Genomic DNA, 19,620 nt, shown 5'->3' with positions numbered 1-19,620 from the left:
GCGTGTGTTTCTTGTCACGCACAGCTGCGAGCTTCCCTTCCGTAGGATGTGTTTGGACAAGGCGACGCAACGAAAGACTCCTCGGGCGTTTCTTGAACCACAGAGGCGCCACCTACTCCTCTCCTCCGACGGCCCACATTCTCTTCTCGTTTGTGATATGTCGTTGCGGCGCTTGTTGCTTCCGGTAGTAGCGAGGGTATAGAAGGGCAAAATTATGACATCGGTCAGATTAAAGATAGGTTTGACAGGCGACGGAGAGGCTGGTAGCCTCGACGGTCGTTCACTGCAGTCGCGCGGCGGTAATGCTCTAGATTCGTTCAAGGGCACGGAGGTAAGCGAGTCGTTATGATCGATTGCGACTGTCGTTCTCTAGGCCGTGACAAGTTAATTCTAGACGTGCTAGAGGAAGAGGGAAGCCACAGTAGAGGTAGCAAGGATCGGAGGTAACCTCGCTATGCAGAGGACTCGCGATCCTCTCTAGACCCAAGGACGGACGAGCAGGTCTTTTGCTGCTGCCACGGCCGCCCAGGAGCTTGCTGCCTCGGATCAAGAGGACTCCGGGTGCGACGGGGACTGCCGGGATACATTTCTGTAATGGTTTTCCGCGGGAGAGTAACTACGTGGCCATGGCGAACCACCAGGAGCTTTATCAAACTACGCTCCCTGAACGTCAACCCGACATGAGGACTCCGAATGCCTTCGCTATGTAGTATGTGGAGCAGAGGACCGGGATAGTAGCCATAAAGCTGACGACGAAGATTTGCTTGGCGTCGACTATGCAAAATTTGGTGGCTGCGATCCGGAATCTGCTCGACGGTTAGACAATGGTTGAGCAATATGCCATAGTCGGGGTCCTGGAAGTGTACTTTCTTCGAGTTCATCGAACGCAGAAAGAAGTCGCGACTCGCTTTGTTGCATTCGGAGGCGTTTCAAGTAGCTTTGTCCTCTGCTGGCAGTTCTGACCGTCCTGATTGCGGTTGTCGTCCGGCTCGTGTGTGTATCCAGCTCGGAGGCATCACCGTCGGCGTCATCGTCGTGTGCAGCCTGTGATCTGTCTATTGATGGGACGACCGGAGCTCTACCCCTCATCAAATCATCATACTCCTCCTCCTCCTCCCGGCCGGTCTCTCCTCCACCCCTCGTTCTTCCCCAACAGCGAGCTAGCAGCAGCAGCAGCAGCCGTGTCACGCAGCGCCCTGTCCAGCCTCTTTCATAACCGATAATGTCGTCCCTTCTTATTCTTCCCTGACGAGCAGTACCAGCAGCGGCAGATCGAGCAGCGCCTCAGCCTACCCTCATTCACCACCGATGGATGTCGCCTCCCCTCATCCCTCCCTAACGAGCTAGTAGCACCGGCAGCTGCAGGTTACGCAGCGCCTCAGTCTACCCTCCTTCACGGCCGAAGAGTGCCATCTCCCCACCCCAACTGTCTTTGACTTCGCTCCTGCTGTTGTATCTCGCCCTCCAATCCTGGCGAACAGGAGTCCCTCAACTCGTACAACTCCATCTCCGCCCATTTCCTTCCACCTGTTACCAACATCGACGCTTTCTGCGGTAATTGCGGAGATGTCGAAGTCGATGCTCGGCGGTCGAGTCTAGAGTGTTGTTCTCGGGAACGTCGCCGACGGCGACGGCGGCGTTATCCACAGGCACAAACAGCGCGGGAGGTGTATCCTTGGCGGCGCAAGCCATCCTCGGAACAGGTCCGCGCCTGTCCAGCCAAACGCACTACTCGGTCGAAGACAAACTAGTCTCCCTAGCGAGATACGCTAAAGCGTGCTGCATAAACGTTTTCGATCCTCCTCGGATACGTGCAATGCTAGGATTCCAGTTCCAACCAAGACTTTTCTTGCTAGCCAGGGTTAGTTTGTAGATGATTCGTAAGTGGCCTCAAAACGAGCTTCTTCTTCGTAGCGACGGATTAGAACTGGGGAGACGTCGCGCCCGAGAACCGGGGAGTGGGTGAACATTTCTCGATGACTTTCCTACGTCCCGATATATCCCGCAGGCTGATTGCGTCGCTACGTCTGCAAGTCCATAGGCGAGCGAGAAAAGTCCAGCAATGCGTTCAAAAGCCAAGCTATACCGTGTCAGGTAGAAGGGACAGGTCGATGCCGAGGGCGAAATCGCGCTGCAGAATGCCGATCTAGGCGCCGTGGGGGCATCTGCTATCCCGAGTCTTTCCTCGGTTGCCTTCGATTCCCTGAGGATAAGCATGGGTCTGCGTTTTGCAGCTCTTAGAAAAGCTCGAACTTGCTCTCATCATCCGGATGAATGGCATTGTCCAGGATCGACCACGAGTGAAATCAGAGTTAACGCTGTATTCGATTGAGCGTGAGATCTCCACCCCGGACGGCTCCACTTCTCGCGGTGCTAGAAGCGTGACAAGCGACTGTACCTTGTACAATCCGAGTCTCTTACCGTGAGATCGACTTGCAACGCCAGAATAATCCGCGAACGATTGAAGACACAAAGCGCCAAACAACCTACACCGACATCGGCGCCCGATTCGTCGCTCTTTCACATCGCCGCGAGGAAGGATCGGAGCCTTGGGATTCGATCAATGTCGTCGTCTTCTCCGGTTGTGTTTCCGTTAAGTGGGGCGAAAGGATGTTGAGATCCTGGGCGGAAGTGTAATGATTGGGCTGGTGCATTTTGCCGTTCAGCTAAGGACAGGGAAAGACGCTTCACACTCGGCCTTGATCTTGGTGGCATTCTGCAGCGCTCACACTTTCGTCCTCGCATGCTTGGCGAGTGCATTTGATTAGATTCTGCCCGAGCATGGGAAGTTCGCCGAGTTCTTCGATTCCTTGAGCTTCCCGTGTCGGTCCGAACAATGCTGATGGCATAGCATTCCAAACAGAACCGGATGCATTGCGCTCATAAGAGACGGTCTTTCCGCTTTCCTACCAGTCCCACCTTCGCCTCGAGTTCTGTACGCTGGAGTCGCATCTTGGTCTTGTGTGAGATGTCGTCGAGATGCTGCAATGCGGGAAAGTTCGTTGGCAAGTTTCATGCCTCAATGCCGGCAGGTTATCAGCAGGGTGCATGTATGCATCAGAAAACCAAAAAGTCTGAATATGAACAACGCGTTCGCTACAGGTAGTGCTTGAGCTGATGAGCGTGAGCGCGGAACTGTCCTACCTCTTTCGAAGCTCGCCCCAGACGCTCTCTCTCGGTTCCGTGATGTCGATCCTTGCTCGGTTGTGACTGCAGCATCTCGTCAACATTTGACGACCTAGTGAAAAGTGGAAGACCAGTACTAGGAGTACACTGGGCACAGCGGGTACTGCTCTGACTTGTTCTCGTACGCTACAGTATCTACCTGCATTTGTCCCTGCTGTTCGCGTCACCCCAGGACATCTACGGCTGTCTGTCCCCATTTCTGCTGTTGCGTCGTCCTTTTTGCGTGCTTTCTTTCTCCTCGCGTGCTTTCTCCTGCCGACTCTTGCTTCGATGGCTTCGTTCGCGCGCTGTGCAGCACGGTGGTGAGCGAGGGAGATGAGATGGTCGTGGATCGATGGAGAATGTCTACTCGGTATTTTTGGCGTTCGGCGGTGAGCCGGAGTCGCGGGACGAAGTCGAGATGGAAAGGATGGGTAGAAGAATTGTCCAGCTCCAGTCGCATAGAATGCGCTGCTCCTGATGAACTCGTTTGGTGCTGATTCGCTGCTGCCCGTCCGCGTCATCTTCACAATTAGTTCGCATTCACGCAAGCATCGAGAACATGCCGCTTCCAACAACTTGACCCTGATGGTACAGGCGACACGGCGCTTCTCACTCTTGCGACTTCCTCGGTCGCGTCGGGGTGGCGGCGAGGGCTTAAATCCGGATGGACGAAGACGCATCTTGAGGAGGGCAGCAAGATTTCATATTTTGCCGATTCGATATGATGCTCACTAGAAGATATCTTGTTTAGTATGCAGAAAGTTGTGTCGTAAATGTGTCGTTGAGCTGGCCGAAGTTGACGATGGTCCAAAAAGTTGACGATATGGTTGCCTCAGGCTGAAATGGGCGTCAAAAGTTGACGACCGTTTCCCTCAGGGTGAAATGTTCCAAAGACGGACACACCGGCTCAAACTCTGCCCAAACTACCACCGCATCACCTACAAAGCTTCAACCTCTCGCATTTATGTCGCACATCACATCGCTCGCTGAGCCGTCGGTTGGTGCTTCTTTATTGTGATGGTTCATCCACGCCCTTCTCCGCCGGCGAAGCCATGCTCTCGCTTTCACCCTCCCTGACCCGTATCGCCTGCCACACGACACGAGCCGCCGCGATCTTGATTCCGTCCCCGATTCCAAGTACAACTTTGCGTCCGATCAACGATTCGCGGGGTAAAATCTGTTGGCAAGCTGGGCAGGATGATGGAGTAGAAATGATGGACAATAACTAGTCAAGCGGTACTTTGAGAAAGGATACAATAACACTTCTCTTCTACGGTGACGGTGGAGCGAACTGTCCTGGATAATGAAAATAGGCAGGATCTGTCTATACTTTTCGGATCTTTGTACAAATCCCGCGATGAATCCAAGTATGACTTGTGCGCTCGTGGCGATTTTGCCTACGGTTTCGCTACTGTGCAGTCCAGTGCAGAGACGAAGAGCTCGTATGGTTGCTGGAGTGCGCATTCACATTGCCTGCCCCATGTCCGAGCTCTGCCGGGTTCACGACCTGGCTCAAACTTCGATCCAATCCATCCTCCGCGCCGCTGCTCCCGCAATCACCTTTGCCAGCACTGGACAATTCGCCTCGGTCCTCGTCCGTGCTGCCGACCTCGAAGCACTTCATCATCCACATCACTACTCCGGTCAACCGCGCTCACGAGGCTACCTCGATCGCTATCCGCATCGCAGTTGCCATTACCTCCCCGACATACGCCACTCACGCTTGTTACTCGGTGACACATGAAAAATTGGAGGAGTTGCTTTACTAGATTGACAGCACGCACGGCCGTGGAAAAGTGGGAGACAATACGCAACCGCGCGGCGCGATGATGGAGGTGCACACGCGAACGAAAGAAGTGCCATTTGGGTTCTGCTGAAGGTCATAAACCCATTCGGATACATGAAGCCGTGGACTGACAGGCCCGCCAGGAACTAGTCCATGATTTCAACACAGCGTCGAACAGGCGAAGGAACGACGTGGCTGCCGCGGGACTGGTGTCGTCGACTTTTGACGACCGTCGTCAATTGTTGACGACTAGGTAGGCCCTAAGTGGCCAAGTCCGGAAGTTCGGAAATTCTGTTAGCGTAAAATCGCAAAATCGCATTAGCGCAAAATACCTTCTCCTCTAAGAAATGCCTACTTCGAAAGGCAGCCTCTTCCTATATAGGAGGCCGGCCTTCTACGACGTATTCTACTCTTCTATATACTTTATAAGGCGTAGAAGTACTCGCTATATAGGTAGCTATCTTTCTTCGTTATTAATAAAGATATGCCTCGAGGGAGGTACGTTATCGAAATCTCGAATCTCGAATCTTAAATCTTAAATCTCGAATCTCGAATCTCGAATCTCGAACTTCGAGCTTCGAAATTTAGAGTTTACGACTAAGACTTTTGTCGATACTATAACTTTTGGCAAGAATTCGACATAGCGAAAATGCGGAAAAAAAAAGGTCGCATCTTCGCTATATCGCGATAACTAAAATACGCAATATTGCTATATCGCGATAACTAAAATACGCAATATTGCTCGGTCCGGCATTTCTATATATTCTATCCTTACTCTATATAGCCCTCGTATAGCCTAGGGACATATATAGCTATCTAGAGACTTACAAAATATAACACTTCGACATATTTTGCGCTAATGCGATTTTGCGATTTTGCGCTAACGAGATTTCCGAACTTCCGGACTTGGCCGCTTTGGCGCTTCGTCACGACATTGCTGCCTCGGGCTGGATCAGGTAGTTCGAGCTCGCAAACAAGTCCCGTTCCACCTACCTACTCACAATATCTCGCCCCGAGCACCATCACAAGACCAGCGTTCACATCGGCTCCGACGAGAACACAAAAGAAACAACACAAACAACAACACAAAAAAAGAGCGCAAAAAAGGAACACATGGAAAGAAGCAAATGCGGCAATTCGTGCTCGGCGGGTATTGCGTTCTTCACTCGTCGCATCGTCCCAAGTCCTCCTTCTGAATCCTGTTGACATGTCCCACACATCACACCACGGTCCACAACCAACCACAATGGATTCTTGGAGCAAGACCATGTTTGTGTGCGAAACAGCAAGTCGAGCCGAGCCACGTTCAACAAAGATCAGCTTGACGGACAACCGCATTTGTTTAATCCACCCTCCCTGGAATGTCTCCTGCCGCAATCGGAATATCCCAACGAACGCTTCGCAAGCCACCGCCAGCGCCTCTCACCCTGACCGCAAAAATGCCTCCCTCCCCTGCCGTCCTCGATACTTAACGCCGCCTTATCTCGAGGTATCAGCACCTCTACGACGTCTCCCAGCTCCTCCACGACCAGCGCGACGACACCTCTCGCCTACTCTCGCAACTCTCGAGGCGTAAAGCCGCGCTGCTAGCAAGTCGAAGATCGCGCCAGGAGTACCTACCCGATTATACTCTTGTCGAAGTCTCCCGCATTTTGAACGTGGAGGGCTGTGAGAAAATGCTCGAAGGAAGCAACAGAAGGCTGGCGGACAAGCTAAGGGAATTAGATGAAGAGATGGAGCAATATACCCTGGATAAGAGGACTGGATACTTGCACTTGCATCACCAACCGGAGACTTGGGGTAGCGCGAAGAGATGGCGATTGTGGAAGGTTCTCATGATCCGCTCTATGCCTTTCCTCCTCCTCCTCCTCCTCCTTTTTGTCCTGGTTCTTGTCCTCTGCGCGATTATCTATTAGAGTCACTCTGGCAGGAATCGCGCCACGAACAGAAGCGAAACCCTCCTCGGCAATTGTGGCGCTGTCCACCAGGCGCTCGCACGAGGCTGTGGTAGTGCACGAAGACGATGGCATGAGGTATCGCGAGAGCAACAGCACCGTGGACGATACCCAGGACTGGACGAAAGCGGTGGTACCATGTCCACGACGAGGAGGAAGAAGACATCGACGACTCCGTGCTACACGACATAGATCACTTCGAGCAGACCTTCAAGAACATCAGCCAGCGATACATGTCTCTCCGACACGAGGTTTCGATCGATCTTTATTGACGGGGAAAGCCTCGTGACCATCCGCGCACGACCATCAACCAGGTTTGACGGACAGCGGCCGGCGATACGAGGTCCACGCCTTCGTTTTGCGGTGCAGGCGGAAGTCGCTGCCTGCGCTGGCGGACCCCGAATCCATCATAGGTCGTTTGGTGTTAGCGAGAAGATTCCTCGTGGCTTGATGGTTGGCGTTCGCGAGGCGGACAAGATTTTGACAGTCTGAATCTGCTGCACCAGACGCGGCAGGCCGATACGCTGCATGGCGGCGAGGTGGGCGGGGAGGCGAGAGCCAGACGTGGGTTGCCGGCGGCAGTGAGGACTGACGGCCATCCCAGACCACGACGAGGACGTCGGCGGGCGAGAGGAGGGAGACTGGAGGCCGGAAGATAATGTTCAGGAGGTGCAAGACTGCGATTGTCCAGAAGACGACGAAGGCCGACGCGAAGATGACGGCGAGGTGCGTGGAGGCATGCCGTAGCCCGCGAAACTCCAGACATCGGGCAAGAGATTCTCAAAGTTAGTCGAAGCTTGACGAATGATTGTTTCCAGTTGTGTTCATTCTGGTATCTTCCGTCTCCTCGGTGCCCTGCAATGGACGAGACTCGAGCGATGAGGGGTGGACAGCAGGCAATGACTATGGCAATGACAAGGTACCGCCAGGGCCACTAACGGTGCCAGCGACAGTGCCGGCGACAACCACTCCCCGGCCTCGATCCGATCTTTCTTCTTTATGACTTCTCCCGCTGCTTCACCTGCTAGTGGAGCGGGACAAATTTTCAACCCGCTTTCGAACTTTACGTCTGGAATCCCGAGGCCTCACCGTTATTCTCCCTCCCCGTCACCTTCCGCACCTGCTTGGAATTACTTCACAACGCTCTGTACTGGTCCTTTGGAATGCGTTCACATGGAATCATCAGGCCTCAGTCGCCTACGAAAGACGAAATGGCGCTAATGCGCGGCTATGGTGGTCAATCCTACGAGCCTCCAGATCCCGTCGAAAAACGAGCACGCAAGGACTTCCTCGCAATTCGCAGTCCAGATCTCGACGGCAATATCCTTCAAGCTTACGACGACCTTTTACAGGCATACTGAAACTCGCCAGCGTACCAGCCAGACAACGAAGACCCGTATGCCGCTATGGCTATTGCCGAACCCTTACTCGCACATCTGGACGGCGTAGTACGAGTAAGAGCGACAGAGCTCTCTTGCGCAAGACGACGAACAGGAAAAGGGAGAGGCCCAAAGGGCAGCAAGAAGAGACCGCAGACCGAGATCGAGAAGAGGCTCAAGGGGGTACAGAGCTGTCACTGGGCGCTCCGTCCTTACTAGATTTACCGCGACCTCGGGGAGCGAGCGCTATCGTGCGACTTTCTGAAACACCCGAGGTTACTTGCGGTCTAACTAGCTGCGTCGATTCCGCAGGATTAGCATGGCCTGCCGATCCCTGGGTTCAAGGTTATGCCACATATCCTCGAGTCTGCAGACGGGCGAAGCCAAACATGTGAAGTTGATAAAGACGGCCATCGAAAGAAACATAAGAGCAACAAACGCCTAGCGCTCCGGGATCTCAATTCCGCCCGGGTCCGTGTCTGCTAGCAATTCACCTTGCTACCTGCAGCACCTTTATCTAGGCAGCACAAGAGTCTCTGACATTGTTACCAATAATCGGGCGACTAAGAACTTGCGGACGCCGGAGTGTCTTCCCCGCATCCTGCTCTGCTCGCTCAAGTGCGGCAGTCTCGGCCTCAACTTGACAGCTGCCTCCCGCGTCGTCAGCGTCGTCATTGTCGAGCCGCCTAGCACCCCGTTCGTCGAAGAACAAGCGATCAACCGCGTCCACCGCCTTAATCAGACTATCGACGTCAAAGTCTTCCGCTTGAAAATCCGTAACAGCGTCGAAGAGCGGATTCTTGAACTTCAAGAGAAGAAACGCGAGCTCGGCAACGCAGCGATTGAAGGCCGGAAGGGCAGACTGTCGACCGAGACGTTGAAGAGCACTTCATAGGTGATACCGAGGAGACCCGTAACGAAGGCGAACCGGAGGTGGAGATGGGTCGGCATGGTTCTGCTCCTTTGTCGGATCGATCCAGCCCTTGCATTCACTGTGACGAAGCTTCTGCACGATGCCCCGTTCGCCATAGTCCATGACACGCGATAGCTCGCCCTGGGAATGAGGTACGGACGATGAACGCGACGAAGTACGTGGCAGAGCAGGCTTACCCGACTTACGGCCCTCGTTGAATTCTCCGTCGCGCGCCTCTGAGTATTGTGCCGCCGGTCCCTATACCGGGTCGGACAGCTTTGGTGACGCCATCAATGATTATTTGACGCCGCCCAATCCTCTCCTGGTCACCGAAACCACCAATTACTCACCAGCCTGCACCCCGACTGCGACGGGTGTGTCACTGCCACGGCAGGCGCGAGACGAAAATTCCTCCTTAACTTTGGACAACGACACCTGCGCGCCGCCCGCATCCAAAAGACTGAAGATGTCGCCAAGCTCCTCACCACACCTGCGCATCGTATCCGACAGATCACTCCACGTGCACTCCCACTAATGACGCCAGCTGCTGCGATTGACATCCTCACCCGCGAAACGTGGATCTCTGGAGAGACCGTCACCTTGTGCCTTTCACTAATGGCACCGCGGTAATGGAATTGCGTCGGTACAGGCCTTGTGTCTCCTAGTCGAGTGGAAGAACTTCGTGCATATCGACACCTGAAGCACCAGGCCGACGGCTTTGCGGTACCAATATGGTAAGGCCAATCCCACTGGACAATTGTGATGGTGCGTCCGGCTTAAAGAACTGTCGATCTGTACGACCCGCTAGGGCAGCAAGCGTATCTTACAGCTTCGAGAAGAGCAGTCGAATAGTTCACACCGTTGTTGCCATCGGCCGACGGGTCTTGGAAGTACCAGACTGTAGGGACAAACTTAATACAGAAGGACAAAATGAATTGCGGTGTGTACATTACGACTTTTGCGCTCTGCGCCATGTACGGCGAAACGCTCCCGAGCACCATCGATTGTCGAATTCTGCGGCATGTCTTTGCTACGATCCTTGCTATTAAACATGGACAAAAGAATTCGGCTCCAGACGCTGTGATCGACCTTGGCTCCGACGAACAGCCGGGCAGTATGGCGCGACCACACGACATGTTCGCCTACCCTGCCTTACTCGAAAGCAAGGAGGGACCTCTTTCCACCAGAATCACAACACTTCAGACTTTCCGCTACATTATAGCCCGCATTCAAGATGACATGGCGCGAAACGACACTAGTACAGCCCTGACCGAGCTGGCACGCTTAGGTGAGACCTTGGACTAAAGCTCGGTAGCGAGCTAAGCGACTTCCTACGACGACGTGCGAACCGCAGTGCGCAAGTTTCGGTCTGAACTTGAGCAAATGGATGGGCAGATGAAGCAGACCAAGAACATCGTGGCCGAGGCAGACGCTAGGATCTCAACTTCTCTGCAGCGACTGGACGAGGGTGTACGGTCACTCGTGCAAAGGAGTGTGGATGCCATCGATGCCATCCGACAGCAGGCGGCCAGCATTATGGAGCGATGCGACCAATTTCCGCAGGCCCATTTGTGCATCTCAATTCCGAGGCGCAAACGCGGGATGCTCGGATGCCATCAAGCAGACCAAGCGTGCGAACAGTGTCGAGGCGGCCTTTCGCATCTTGTTGGAGGGCAAGGTGGGATACATCAATTCCCTTCATGAGCATTCCCAAGCTGGCAAGATCAACCCACCGCCAACTCACGGCGGTATGGAGATTAACAATGCTTTTACGAAGCATGGAAATTCGGATGCAGGGCACAGGGCAATTGAGATCGAATAGCATCGAGGGGCAGAGAGCGACGGACAGAATCGAAGACATTGTAATGAATGGAAGACGGAGCCATATTCGAGTCCAGATCGATAACTTACAATGGACAAGACATTAGCATTTGCATCTCCGAACTCCCACACCACTCCACCGACTCATCGCCTACTGTTATCTTGCCTGTCCCGATCGAGTCGGACGGATAAGCCCACACATCGCAGTGGCAGCACTTCGAGACGATACCCAGGTACCGAATCGCTCAAATGTCAGTTCGTAGCTTTGCTTGCAAAATGTCATTCTGGAATGCTTGCAAAATGGCATTCTGGAATGCTTGCGAAATGTCATTCTGGAATGCTTACAGAATGTCATTCGCGGGAATGCTTGCAGAATGTCATTCGCTCGATGGTCCCAGCTGGAACCTGATATTTGACGGGTGAGATTCTCATATTTGGCGGGTGCACCATGCAAATTTACTATGGCAGAAATCGCTGTTTTGGCTTGGATGCCAAATACGTTGCAAAGGCCCATGCAACTATGTTGAAAAGCAAGTAGGCGACGTGCGAGCGCAGGAGACTTGCCCTCCGCGATGAAGAAAATGCCTTCTGGATGTTGGATGTAATGCTCCGTAGGAACACGACCTGGTGCGAGTGGCCCATCGGCTTGTGATTTGCTCCAGAATGTGTACGCTCAGCGAGGCGTCGTGCAGCGGGCGGATGCAGCAAGATGTCCCCGAAGACCGCTCGCAGGATGGCCGGTGATCCAGCCTGTTGGAGTCGATTAGCCCGAGACTGCCCTTCACTCTGACCACCTTGGTTGGCAACACCTCGACCCGTCGCCGGAGAAGTCGAAGCTGAGGACCGTTCCCAGCTAACACCTTGGACCACGGGTGCGGAACTAAGGCTCTCTGTTGCTGCGAGGAGACATTAGTTCCCATGCATCACGCCGTGGTCAATATGGCTAAACCGCACAGGAAGGAAGAGGCTGGTGCGGGCGACTATATCGAGTAGCTATTCCGCCAAAGGTCGTTGCGACTCCAACGATGGCCGACCATCTGCCCTCTCAGCATCGCCACCAGCCCACACGCCGAATAAAGATGTGCACCTAATCGGTCTGGGCTCACCTCACGTGCGATGTCGCGGTCAGAGTCGACCTTAAACTCCTCACCGGTGATGCCCGCATGTGACCCGAAACTGCCCGAAAGGTGTTTGGAAAGGCATCTGGTGCTAAGGATAGGAAGGCTATTAGTTACAAGACTTGCCTGGAGTCTGTTAAGAGTTCTCTGTGCGCATCGACAGATCCGGTCGCTGCATGCTTGGAACAGCTCCGGGAGCTTGATCCGGTGACTGAATTTATATTCCTCGGGAAAGGGTGGAAAGTGGGAATCCTGCTGTTCGCTGAGGTTGGACTCTTCTGACAGAGATGATTCCGGCTGGAATGCTGGTCTCGTTCCTCAACGGTACCTATAGACTCTTTATGAACCAGGTCCTTCTTCTCCAACCGTGGCAGCTTGACCACGGACATAGCATCTACACAACCCAGGCGAAACCGTGTTCGCGCCACTGTTCTCGACCTCTGGCGTCTGAAGGAAGCTCAGGCACGCGATATGTCCACTACGTCCCGGTGCTATACCCTCTCAAGTCCTTTGCATCTCAACTGTCGTCCCTAACGTCGTCCCGCAAGCGCACCCATTGCTGCACTCGAAACCCACATCGGATCGTCCATTGAGCTCCAACGCCAAGCATGTCGCGCATCCGACGACTGGCGGAGCGAGAAGCCGACTGTCATCCTCCCTCTCAGCCCATCGCCACGTAGGAAAACGGCAGAGTGAGGTAGCTTCCTAGGGACTGCGAAAGAATCTGCTACGAAGATTAGTGATGGCGGCCGCATGGAGTGCTTTGACTGTAGACTTCGGCATTGCCAAGCATGCGCCATGACTGCTCTGTTGTCCAGCGTTGTCCGAGTCTGACCACTCGAGGTCTTGTATCCGTGAAACGACATGATGGCTTTCTCTTAATTTGTGATCGACGTCGACGGACTGCATAGCTTCGTGTGCCGAGGAGACCGGTTCAGAAGTTAGACCAGGCGTGGTAGTGGTCTCTTTAAGGCGCGAAAGGGTTCCACAGTGGGCAGTTTCGAGTCGATGGTGATAGATGTAAGCCGAGTCCCTGTGAGCTTCGCAGAGCTCGCAGTCCGCGCATGTGTCCTCTCCGCTGCCGCAGCCGCCGGCGACGAAGGATGCTCTCATGTGGCATCTTCACCGTGGCCATCATCGAATCGCTCGGCCGCAGTAGTCTGGTATCTTCCTGCTGGTGCTTGTGTGTCCGCTTAACTGCTTTCCTTACGCTCCTCTTCATCTTCTGCACCGCTTTGCACGCTCGGGAGTTGTGCCAATTCCGAGTATGTGTCATCCGCTCCTGGAGGTTTCTGCTTCTCGACCGCTGGCGCCGCTGTTGTCTCCGGTGGGAAGCTCGACTCGACATCCTGGAAATGGCGGTTCATAGCCCGCAAGCGGAGTCCTTGGCATCGCGGCCTTTAAGGATCGTCATCGTCTTCTGGTTCCAGTCTTGACCGTGACGCTCGACTTGACTCTGCTTCTTCTCCGTCGAAGGGCTTGAGTGCCACGCGCCGGCCCCTTATTGGGGAACCTTTGTCCAGCAATTGGCTGAGGCGTGATTGTCGCAACCACAGTGCTCGCAGTCGGCGAAGCTATTAGTGTTTGTTCGAGGAGTTTGGCTGGATCTTCTTGGTGCAGAGTTCATTGAGGAGTCTCACACATCTATCAAGTCCACCGGGGCATCCCTCACTTCCCCGCCGACTCTCCCGTCGCCCACGACCACGCTTGCAAGCGTCGCTCTTCTACTACAAAGATCACATTCACGACCTTCACTTTCACAATTGACAGTGAGATGCAAGAAAGTCGGCATCACCGACACGTCGGGTCTTCTTGCTCGGCCTTTCGAAGGTCTATTTGCTACAATCACTAATCTATCAGCGCTGACCTTTACGACACCAGCCACTATAGCCATTGACATTTGCTTGGCTTTGGCACGATACTAGCCACTACGGCCATCGACATGTGCTTCGCTTTTGCGAAGTTCTCACATATGACGAGACCAGAGGCGACTGCCAAGGGTCCATGGAACCACCCGACATCATTGCCGACAACATGCTCGTGATCCTCAAGGGGCACAGCTCCATCCACGGCACTGCACCTCTTGCCATGACTATCGTCCAAGAAACAACTTGTCTGGTGAGAGATGAAATGCGGTATTGCTTCAGCTGCACGATTTGACATCTCATCAGAAGCCTGCCGACATTGCCGCGTATCTTGATCTTTCAAAGCATTTCCCAGCGCTCACCTTCACAACACCAGCCACCATGTCCATCGACATGTGCTACGCTTTGGCGAAGTTCTCACATGCAACGAGACCAGAGGCGACTGCCAAGGGTGAACGCTCTCTCCTTCATTACCTCACCTCACCTCGCTACACCGCTTGTGGCACGACGACCCGAGCATGAAAATCGTCGTCAGATGGTCCACGTACTCCTCCTCCTCCTATCGATGAGCTTATGGCTCAGCCCTCGCCCGCATCTACACACCATCGAGGTCCCACCGACAATGTCACAATGCCTGGCATCACTGCCTGAAATCATGCTTGGAGCGGAAGAGAAAGGACATCCCGCATGGAAGAGATGTGACAACAGCTTAATTGCTGAGCGGAAGCTCGCTGCAGAGAATGAGGTTTTAGGTGGTTCAACGCGTCGGCTTCACTCAGTGGCTCTTCGTCGAGTCATCCTACGGACAATCTTCCCGGCGATACCCCTAAGCCATCCCTCTTGACAAGATGGAGCGCCTCCGATGCAGGAAATTGCCACTCAGCACCAATAGGCACACTTTGGCTCCGACGAAGAGAACAAGACCGTTCCATTCATCCGCTCTCATCTGCGCAGAGATTGGTCTCGGGGCATGGGAGCTGGACAACTGCCATCGTGTTCAGTGCACCGCCGTACCATCGCCTAGCTTCGTCTACTCGATCTCAACGACCACTTCACCAGCTGCACATTGATACCGATTCCTTGGCTTCACCGTTTTCCCTCAGGACGGTGCCAGCAGTCACCCGCGTGACCTCGGTTGTGATGCAACGCAGGACGAACATGGTCCAGAGCCGGACTAGCAGCCTTCATAGGAGCTGGCCGGACAAGTGAAGGGTTGGACTACATGCAAGGAAAACACTTGCATGGCTTGAATTGACCATAGACGCATTGCGGATCTTAGTCAGTTGTTAAAATCTTCTAACTAGATGTTGGAGTTAGAAAGGGTTTAGATCATGGGGCCAGGCAAGCGCAGATTCGCCCGCATATACTCGGCAAACGAAGGAGTTCAAATTCAAGCATAGTCGAAAGCTGCACTCGGTCTAGGGAGAATGCTTCCTTAACATCGTCCACTTTTTGCACGCCTTCTATCCCCGTCGCACACTACTAGAGGTGGGCTTTTCGGGTCTTGTTACTACGGCTATTCGTTACTTAGGTATCATCGCGAACCGTCGTACACGTCAGCTGCTTCTTTTGGTTAAACAAACGAGTACATCGGAATTCGTTAGTAAGTTAATTCGGTGCTAAAGGATAACTTCTACTTCATAGCTCTAGGTCCGAGTCTATATCTATAATCTAGCGCTACAGTCTTCCTACTCGGCTTCGACTACCGTCTGGTCTACCTGCACTTGCATCTACTCTTCCTACGCTAAGTAGTAGTCTTACCTCCCGGCGGCGCATATCAAATAAGTAGCGCCGCTTATAGTAGGATCTAGCTTCTTCCGGCAGATAACAAGGTAGTCGATAGCTAACGGCGCTACGAGAGCTCGTCCGTTCTATGTCGTTTTGTTAAACAGCGTCGTCTACATCTACCGTCTTATCGTACAACGTAGCGGCTATTACGACAGGCGTAGCAGTTTACGAAACTAGCTCCCCTCGGTGCTAATGTAACAACTAGCGAGACGACTAGTGGCGTAGGATCAACGAAGCTATCGAGAGAGTCGATAGCCGGTAGACCTCGAAAACGAGGAAGGATTGGACCCTCTATAACGAGTTGCTATAGCATCTTAACTTAAGAGGACATCTAGGCGAGCTAAGACCTTAGACCGGTGCAGATAGTAGTAGTAGGAGGTCGTCGAGGTCTAGTTCGGCGTCGTAGGCGAAAGGTCTTAACGATAAGAGGTAAGTCCGGAGAGTTGCTAAGGCTATATAGACTACCGCTGTTAGAGCCGTATAGACTCCGAGGTCGGTCTTCTATGTAGGGACTTCTGCCCTTAAACTATTTATACGATCTCGCGACGGGATACTCCGAGTAGCTAATACGAGGTAGGAAGACGGTACCTAGACGAACGGTAGTATTGCCGTAAGTGCTTATGCTACGAGACTTAAGGACCCTATTGTCTAGTAGAAAACTTGTTACTCGATGCTAAGTAGAGTTTAGAGCATATCCTCGGGCAGATAATAGTCGTAGGATAGCTAGCGATCCGGAGAGCGAAACTTATACTTATTCCTATCCGCCAAAGAAAGCTCGCTGCCCGGCCTGAACTTACGGCGGGTTAGAGCTCGTTTTCACTTTATGCCTTTACTACCGCTATTAGGACCTAATCCGGTATTAGTATAGCTATAGAGCAGACTAAGCAATATACGTAGAACGTCTATACTATGCTATAACCGTTAACGCTCGTATCAAAGCTGGTCCAGAAATGCAACTGTCGATTGGACTGGATTGGTCTTCGCCTTGGTCTGGTCAGCTCACAGCAAGACTTCTCACGGCCGGACTTCGGTCCGTAGTTCTACTTCTGCTCCTCTCGAGCCTTGGACGACGACGTCCTCCAGCTCCACACTCCCTCCACCTGATCGCCAGACAAGCCGTCGCCGCCCGCTTCTTCCAACGCGATGTGCAGAGCTTGTCTTTGAGAGTCCCGGCTAATAGTCCGTACCGGTCTGGAGCAGCCTTGGTCGAGCTCGCGGTTCGAGTGGCTGGAAACCAGAGGCATACAGAAGTTGTGGAGCAGGAGGACGTCGACATCAAGGATGGAGAAGCAGCCTGTGCCGAGGAGGCTGAGCTAAAGCAACCTCAAATTCGCAAGGAATCTTTGCCTGCTGCCGCCATCATCAATCACTGGCTCGCCGGGCAAGACATTACTGCGACCCGCGCCACCCGAGGCCCGCACGCCCGCTACTAAATTGGGCCCCCAGCCTTTGCAATCAAAGGAGATGGATTCTCCCGCTGGATCGTCACATCGAGGAACCGCACGGGGTCATGGCGGCTATTCATGTTCATCAAAGCATCGCGAAGACACTTAGGCGGCTCGTCTAGCGTATGAAGACGGATCAGAATGAATGTGAAAAGGAATGACACTGCGCAGTGGCTTTATCGACCCGGCCGGTGACCTTCATCCGATCACATCACTAGCTTCACCACTGCGCATGCACACCTCGGCCTAGTTTCGAGCATCGATGCTCTGGTCGGTTCGATCAACCTCGTGCAGTCGCAACGAAGTCCTCGGCTAAACAACGCCTTGCGCGACGTACAGCAAGAGACAAAGCACGAAGTTTGAAGCGCAGACGGTACGGCGGCGGACGGATAAAAGACAAAGACATCCCGGCGAGATCGGAGGGCGTCCGCCGACCATCCAAATGTTAGGACTCTCGTCGCAGTTCCGGACCGAGACGTTCAGACAGATGGGCGTGGTAGCTACAGAGGATCAGGGATGTCGTGACGGGAATGGCAGCTGTGAAGATCGTCTGACCCAGCCAGACGTGTACGCTTTCGTCCTGGATCGTCAGGTTCTGTCTAGATAATGCGTGGTCGAGGAACTTCGCCATGCACTTTCCGAGAACCTTTGCGAACAAATCAAGATCACGGGATCTATTGTCACCGAGGAGTAGTCGTCGAACAAGCTGCGAGGCTAATCCTCGCACTCAATCAAATCCCGAAGAAAACCCTGGTCTCGGCAACAAGACTCTTTAACTCGACAAGGCCTGCAGCATCTCGTCGCTGTGCAGGAGGCGATCAGATCGAGAATAACACCGCTGCGATAGAATGTGCAACTTCGAACATCGGTATCCCTAATATTTGCTGGCCACAGTCGGGTTCTGAAGGGCCCTCCAATGGGAGTGCTTCACCAGAGGCGATCCTTAGCGTCCTTGATTCTGGATATTTGGAACGAGAGCGCCTCACAGGTGCCAACCCCACAGGGCTCTTTTGTACGAACGACCGTCGCCTGCGATTCGCAGCTACTGGGCTTTGATACCACCTGATTGTCACTCATTGGCTTCGCCGTGGCAGAAGACTACCGCATGCCTTCACCTCCCCTCCATCAACATTCGCCTCACGTAACCCACCCACACCGATCCCAACCCTGGAAGCAAATAGTCTGGTCTCTCCTGCCGAAGCGGCGCTGCTTTCGACCGTAGAACCAACACTGCAAGAAACAAAAAGGGTTGTGCACCAGGCGGCGAATTTCTGTATAACGCATAGGATCGGGATAGTCTGAAGATCAGATTTGGGTGACTGGAGAGTGAGTGCCATGTTGGAGATGGGCAAGCGTGTGGACGCGAAGGAGAGGGTGGTACCTGGCCGCAAACGGCTGGATTAAAGGAGTTTCGACAAGCGCAAGAGCATTCTTCGTGTGCTTCAGGACGGACTAACCACCGTGGAGCCAGGTCATCGGAGCATACACTTTGCAGCTGTATGAAGAATGCCCCTGCATCCCGTGCCGCGCTTGGAGCTGAAAAGCCATGCCCGGGGAGAACGTTAACCCACGTGGCCAGTGCCATTACCGCGATCGCGATCGTTATGACAGCCATTGTCTATGCCACGACGCCTCGCTCCAGGTCCAACGCCGTCAATCTCTACCAACGACCAGTCCACGGAGCGGTACAGGCTGTACTAAGAGAATGCTCAATACGCGAATTCAACTTCCAAACTCCCTTCGCAGGAGTCAGCCAGCCAAGGCCTCGCATACGGTGGATCGCGATGCATCATGCCAAACAACCCTCATTCTGACGGGCCTGCGCGTTGAAAATGCCGTTGGTACCGTATCTTTCCTCGGCATGGCTACGCGGATGTCTACACAGCCACTTCACTGGCCACCATCACATTCCTTACCGAATCCGAAATCGAAAGCATACCCCCACTTTCGAAAGAAAGCAGCAATACAGTATCAACGGCGGCATCTTCGAGATTATTCGCAGCCTTTCCTCCATTAACTACATCGCTTCCTCCACTCATGAACCGTTGGGCGACAAGGGTATCAACATGTCGCCTAGAAAAGCCGAGCCGATGAAAGGGAAGCCTGTTAAGGATGACTTAAAGAGGCATCCCAGACCACGCCTGCTACCGTCCAGTAAATAACGACCTGTCTCTCGTGGACGGCGCGAATCTACGATTCCACGGCCTTCAACAACCGAAGAATCGCCCGCATCCGTTAACATTCCTCCACCCCGAGACCGACGTTGACCTGAGGAGAACGACTAGGGAGAACAACTGTGAGGGAGGAGAGTGACTTTAAAGGACGAGCATAACTGTGAGGGAGGAGAACGACTTGGAAAGACGAGCATGTCTATGTGGGAGG

At 53.5% G+C, this 19,620-nt stretch overlaps 4 protein-coding genes across 4 annotated transcripts; all 4 read left to right on the top strand.

The window, feature by feature from the left end:
- Window positions 1–6,200: 6,200 nt before the first annotated feature.
- MYCGRDRAFT_97804 (uncharacterized protein) lies at window positions 6,201–8,270 on the top strand (the record flags this gene model as incomplete). Its single annotated transcript, XM_003847152.1, has 4 exons — window positions 6,201–6,443; window positions 7,425–7,473; window positions 7,601–7,635; window positions 7,938–8,270. 4 exons carry the CDS (start codon window positions 6,201–6,203, stop codon window positions 8,268–8,270), a joined length of 660 nt encoding a protein of 219 aa, XP_003847200.1.
- A 631-nt stretch (window positions 8,271–8,901) lies between these two features.
- MYCGRDRAFT_29565 (uncharacterized protein) lies at window positions 8,902–9,108 on the top strand (the record flags this gene model as incomplete). The annotated part of the gene is made up of 1 exon (XM_003847153.1): window positions 8,902–9,108. A coding segment is annotated over one exon (207 nt), but the record flags the coding sequence as incomplete, so codon positions are not given.
- A 1,023-nt stretch (window positions 9,109–10,131) lies between these two features.
- On the top strand, window positions 10,132–10,905 carry MYCGRDRAFT_97803 (uncharacterized protein; the record flags this gene model as incomplete). Its single annotated transcript, XM_003847154.1, has 2 exons — window positions 10,132–10,489; window positions 10,556–10,905. 2 exons carry the CDS (start codon window positions 10,132–10,134, stop codon window positions 10,903–10,905), a joined length of 708 nt encoding a protein of 235 aa, XP_003847202.1.
- Window positions 10,906–16,743: 5,838 nt separating this feature from the next.
- Window positions 16,744–17,226, top strand: MYCGRDRAFT_97802 (uncharacterized protein; the record flags this gene model as incomplete). Its single annotated transcript, XM_003847155.1, has 2 exons — window positions 16,744–16,786; window positions 16,877–17,226. 2 exons carry the CDS (start codon window positions 16,744–16,746, stop codon window positions 17,224–17,226), a joined length of 393 nt encoding a protein of 130 aa, XP_003847203.1.
- Window positions 17,227–19,620: the final 2,394 nt, after the last annotated feature.

Source organism: Zymoseptoria tritici, chromosome 17 (genome assembly GCF_000219625.1).
Source record: "Zymoseptoria tritici IPO323 chromosome 17, whole genome shotgun sequence".
In the NCBI taxonomy this organism is placed as follows: Eukaryota; Fungi; Ascomycota; class Dothideomycetes; order Mycosphaerellales; family Mycosphaerellaceae; genus Zymoseptoria; species Zymoseptoria tritici.
This window is presented reverse-complemented; position numbering and strand designations above follow the sequence as displayed.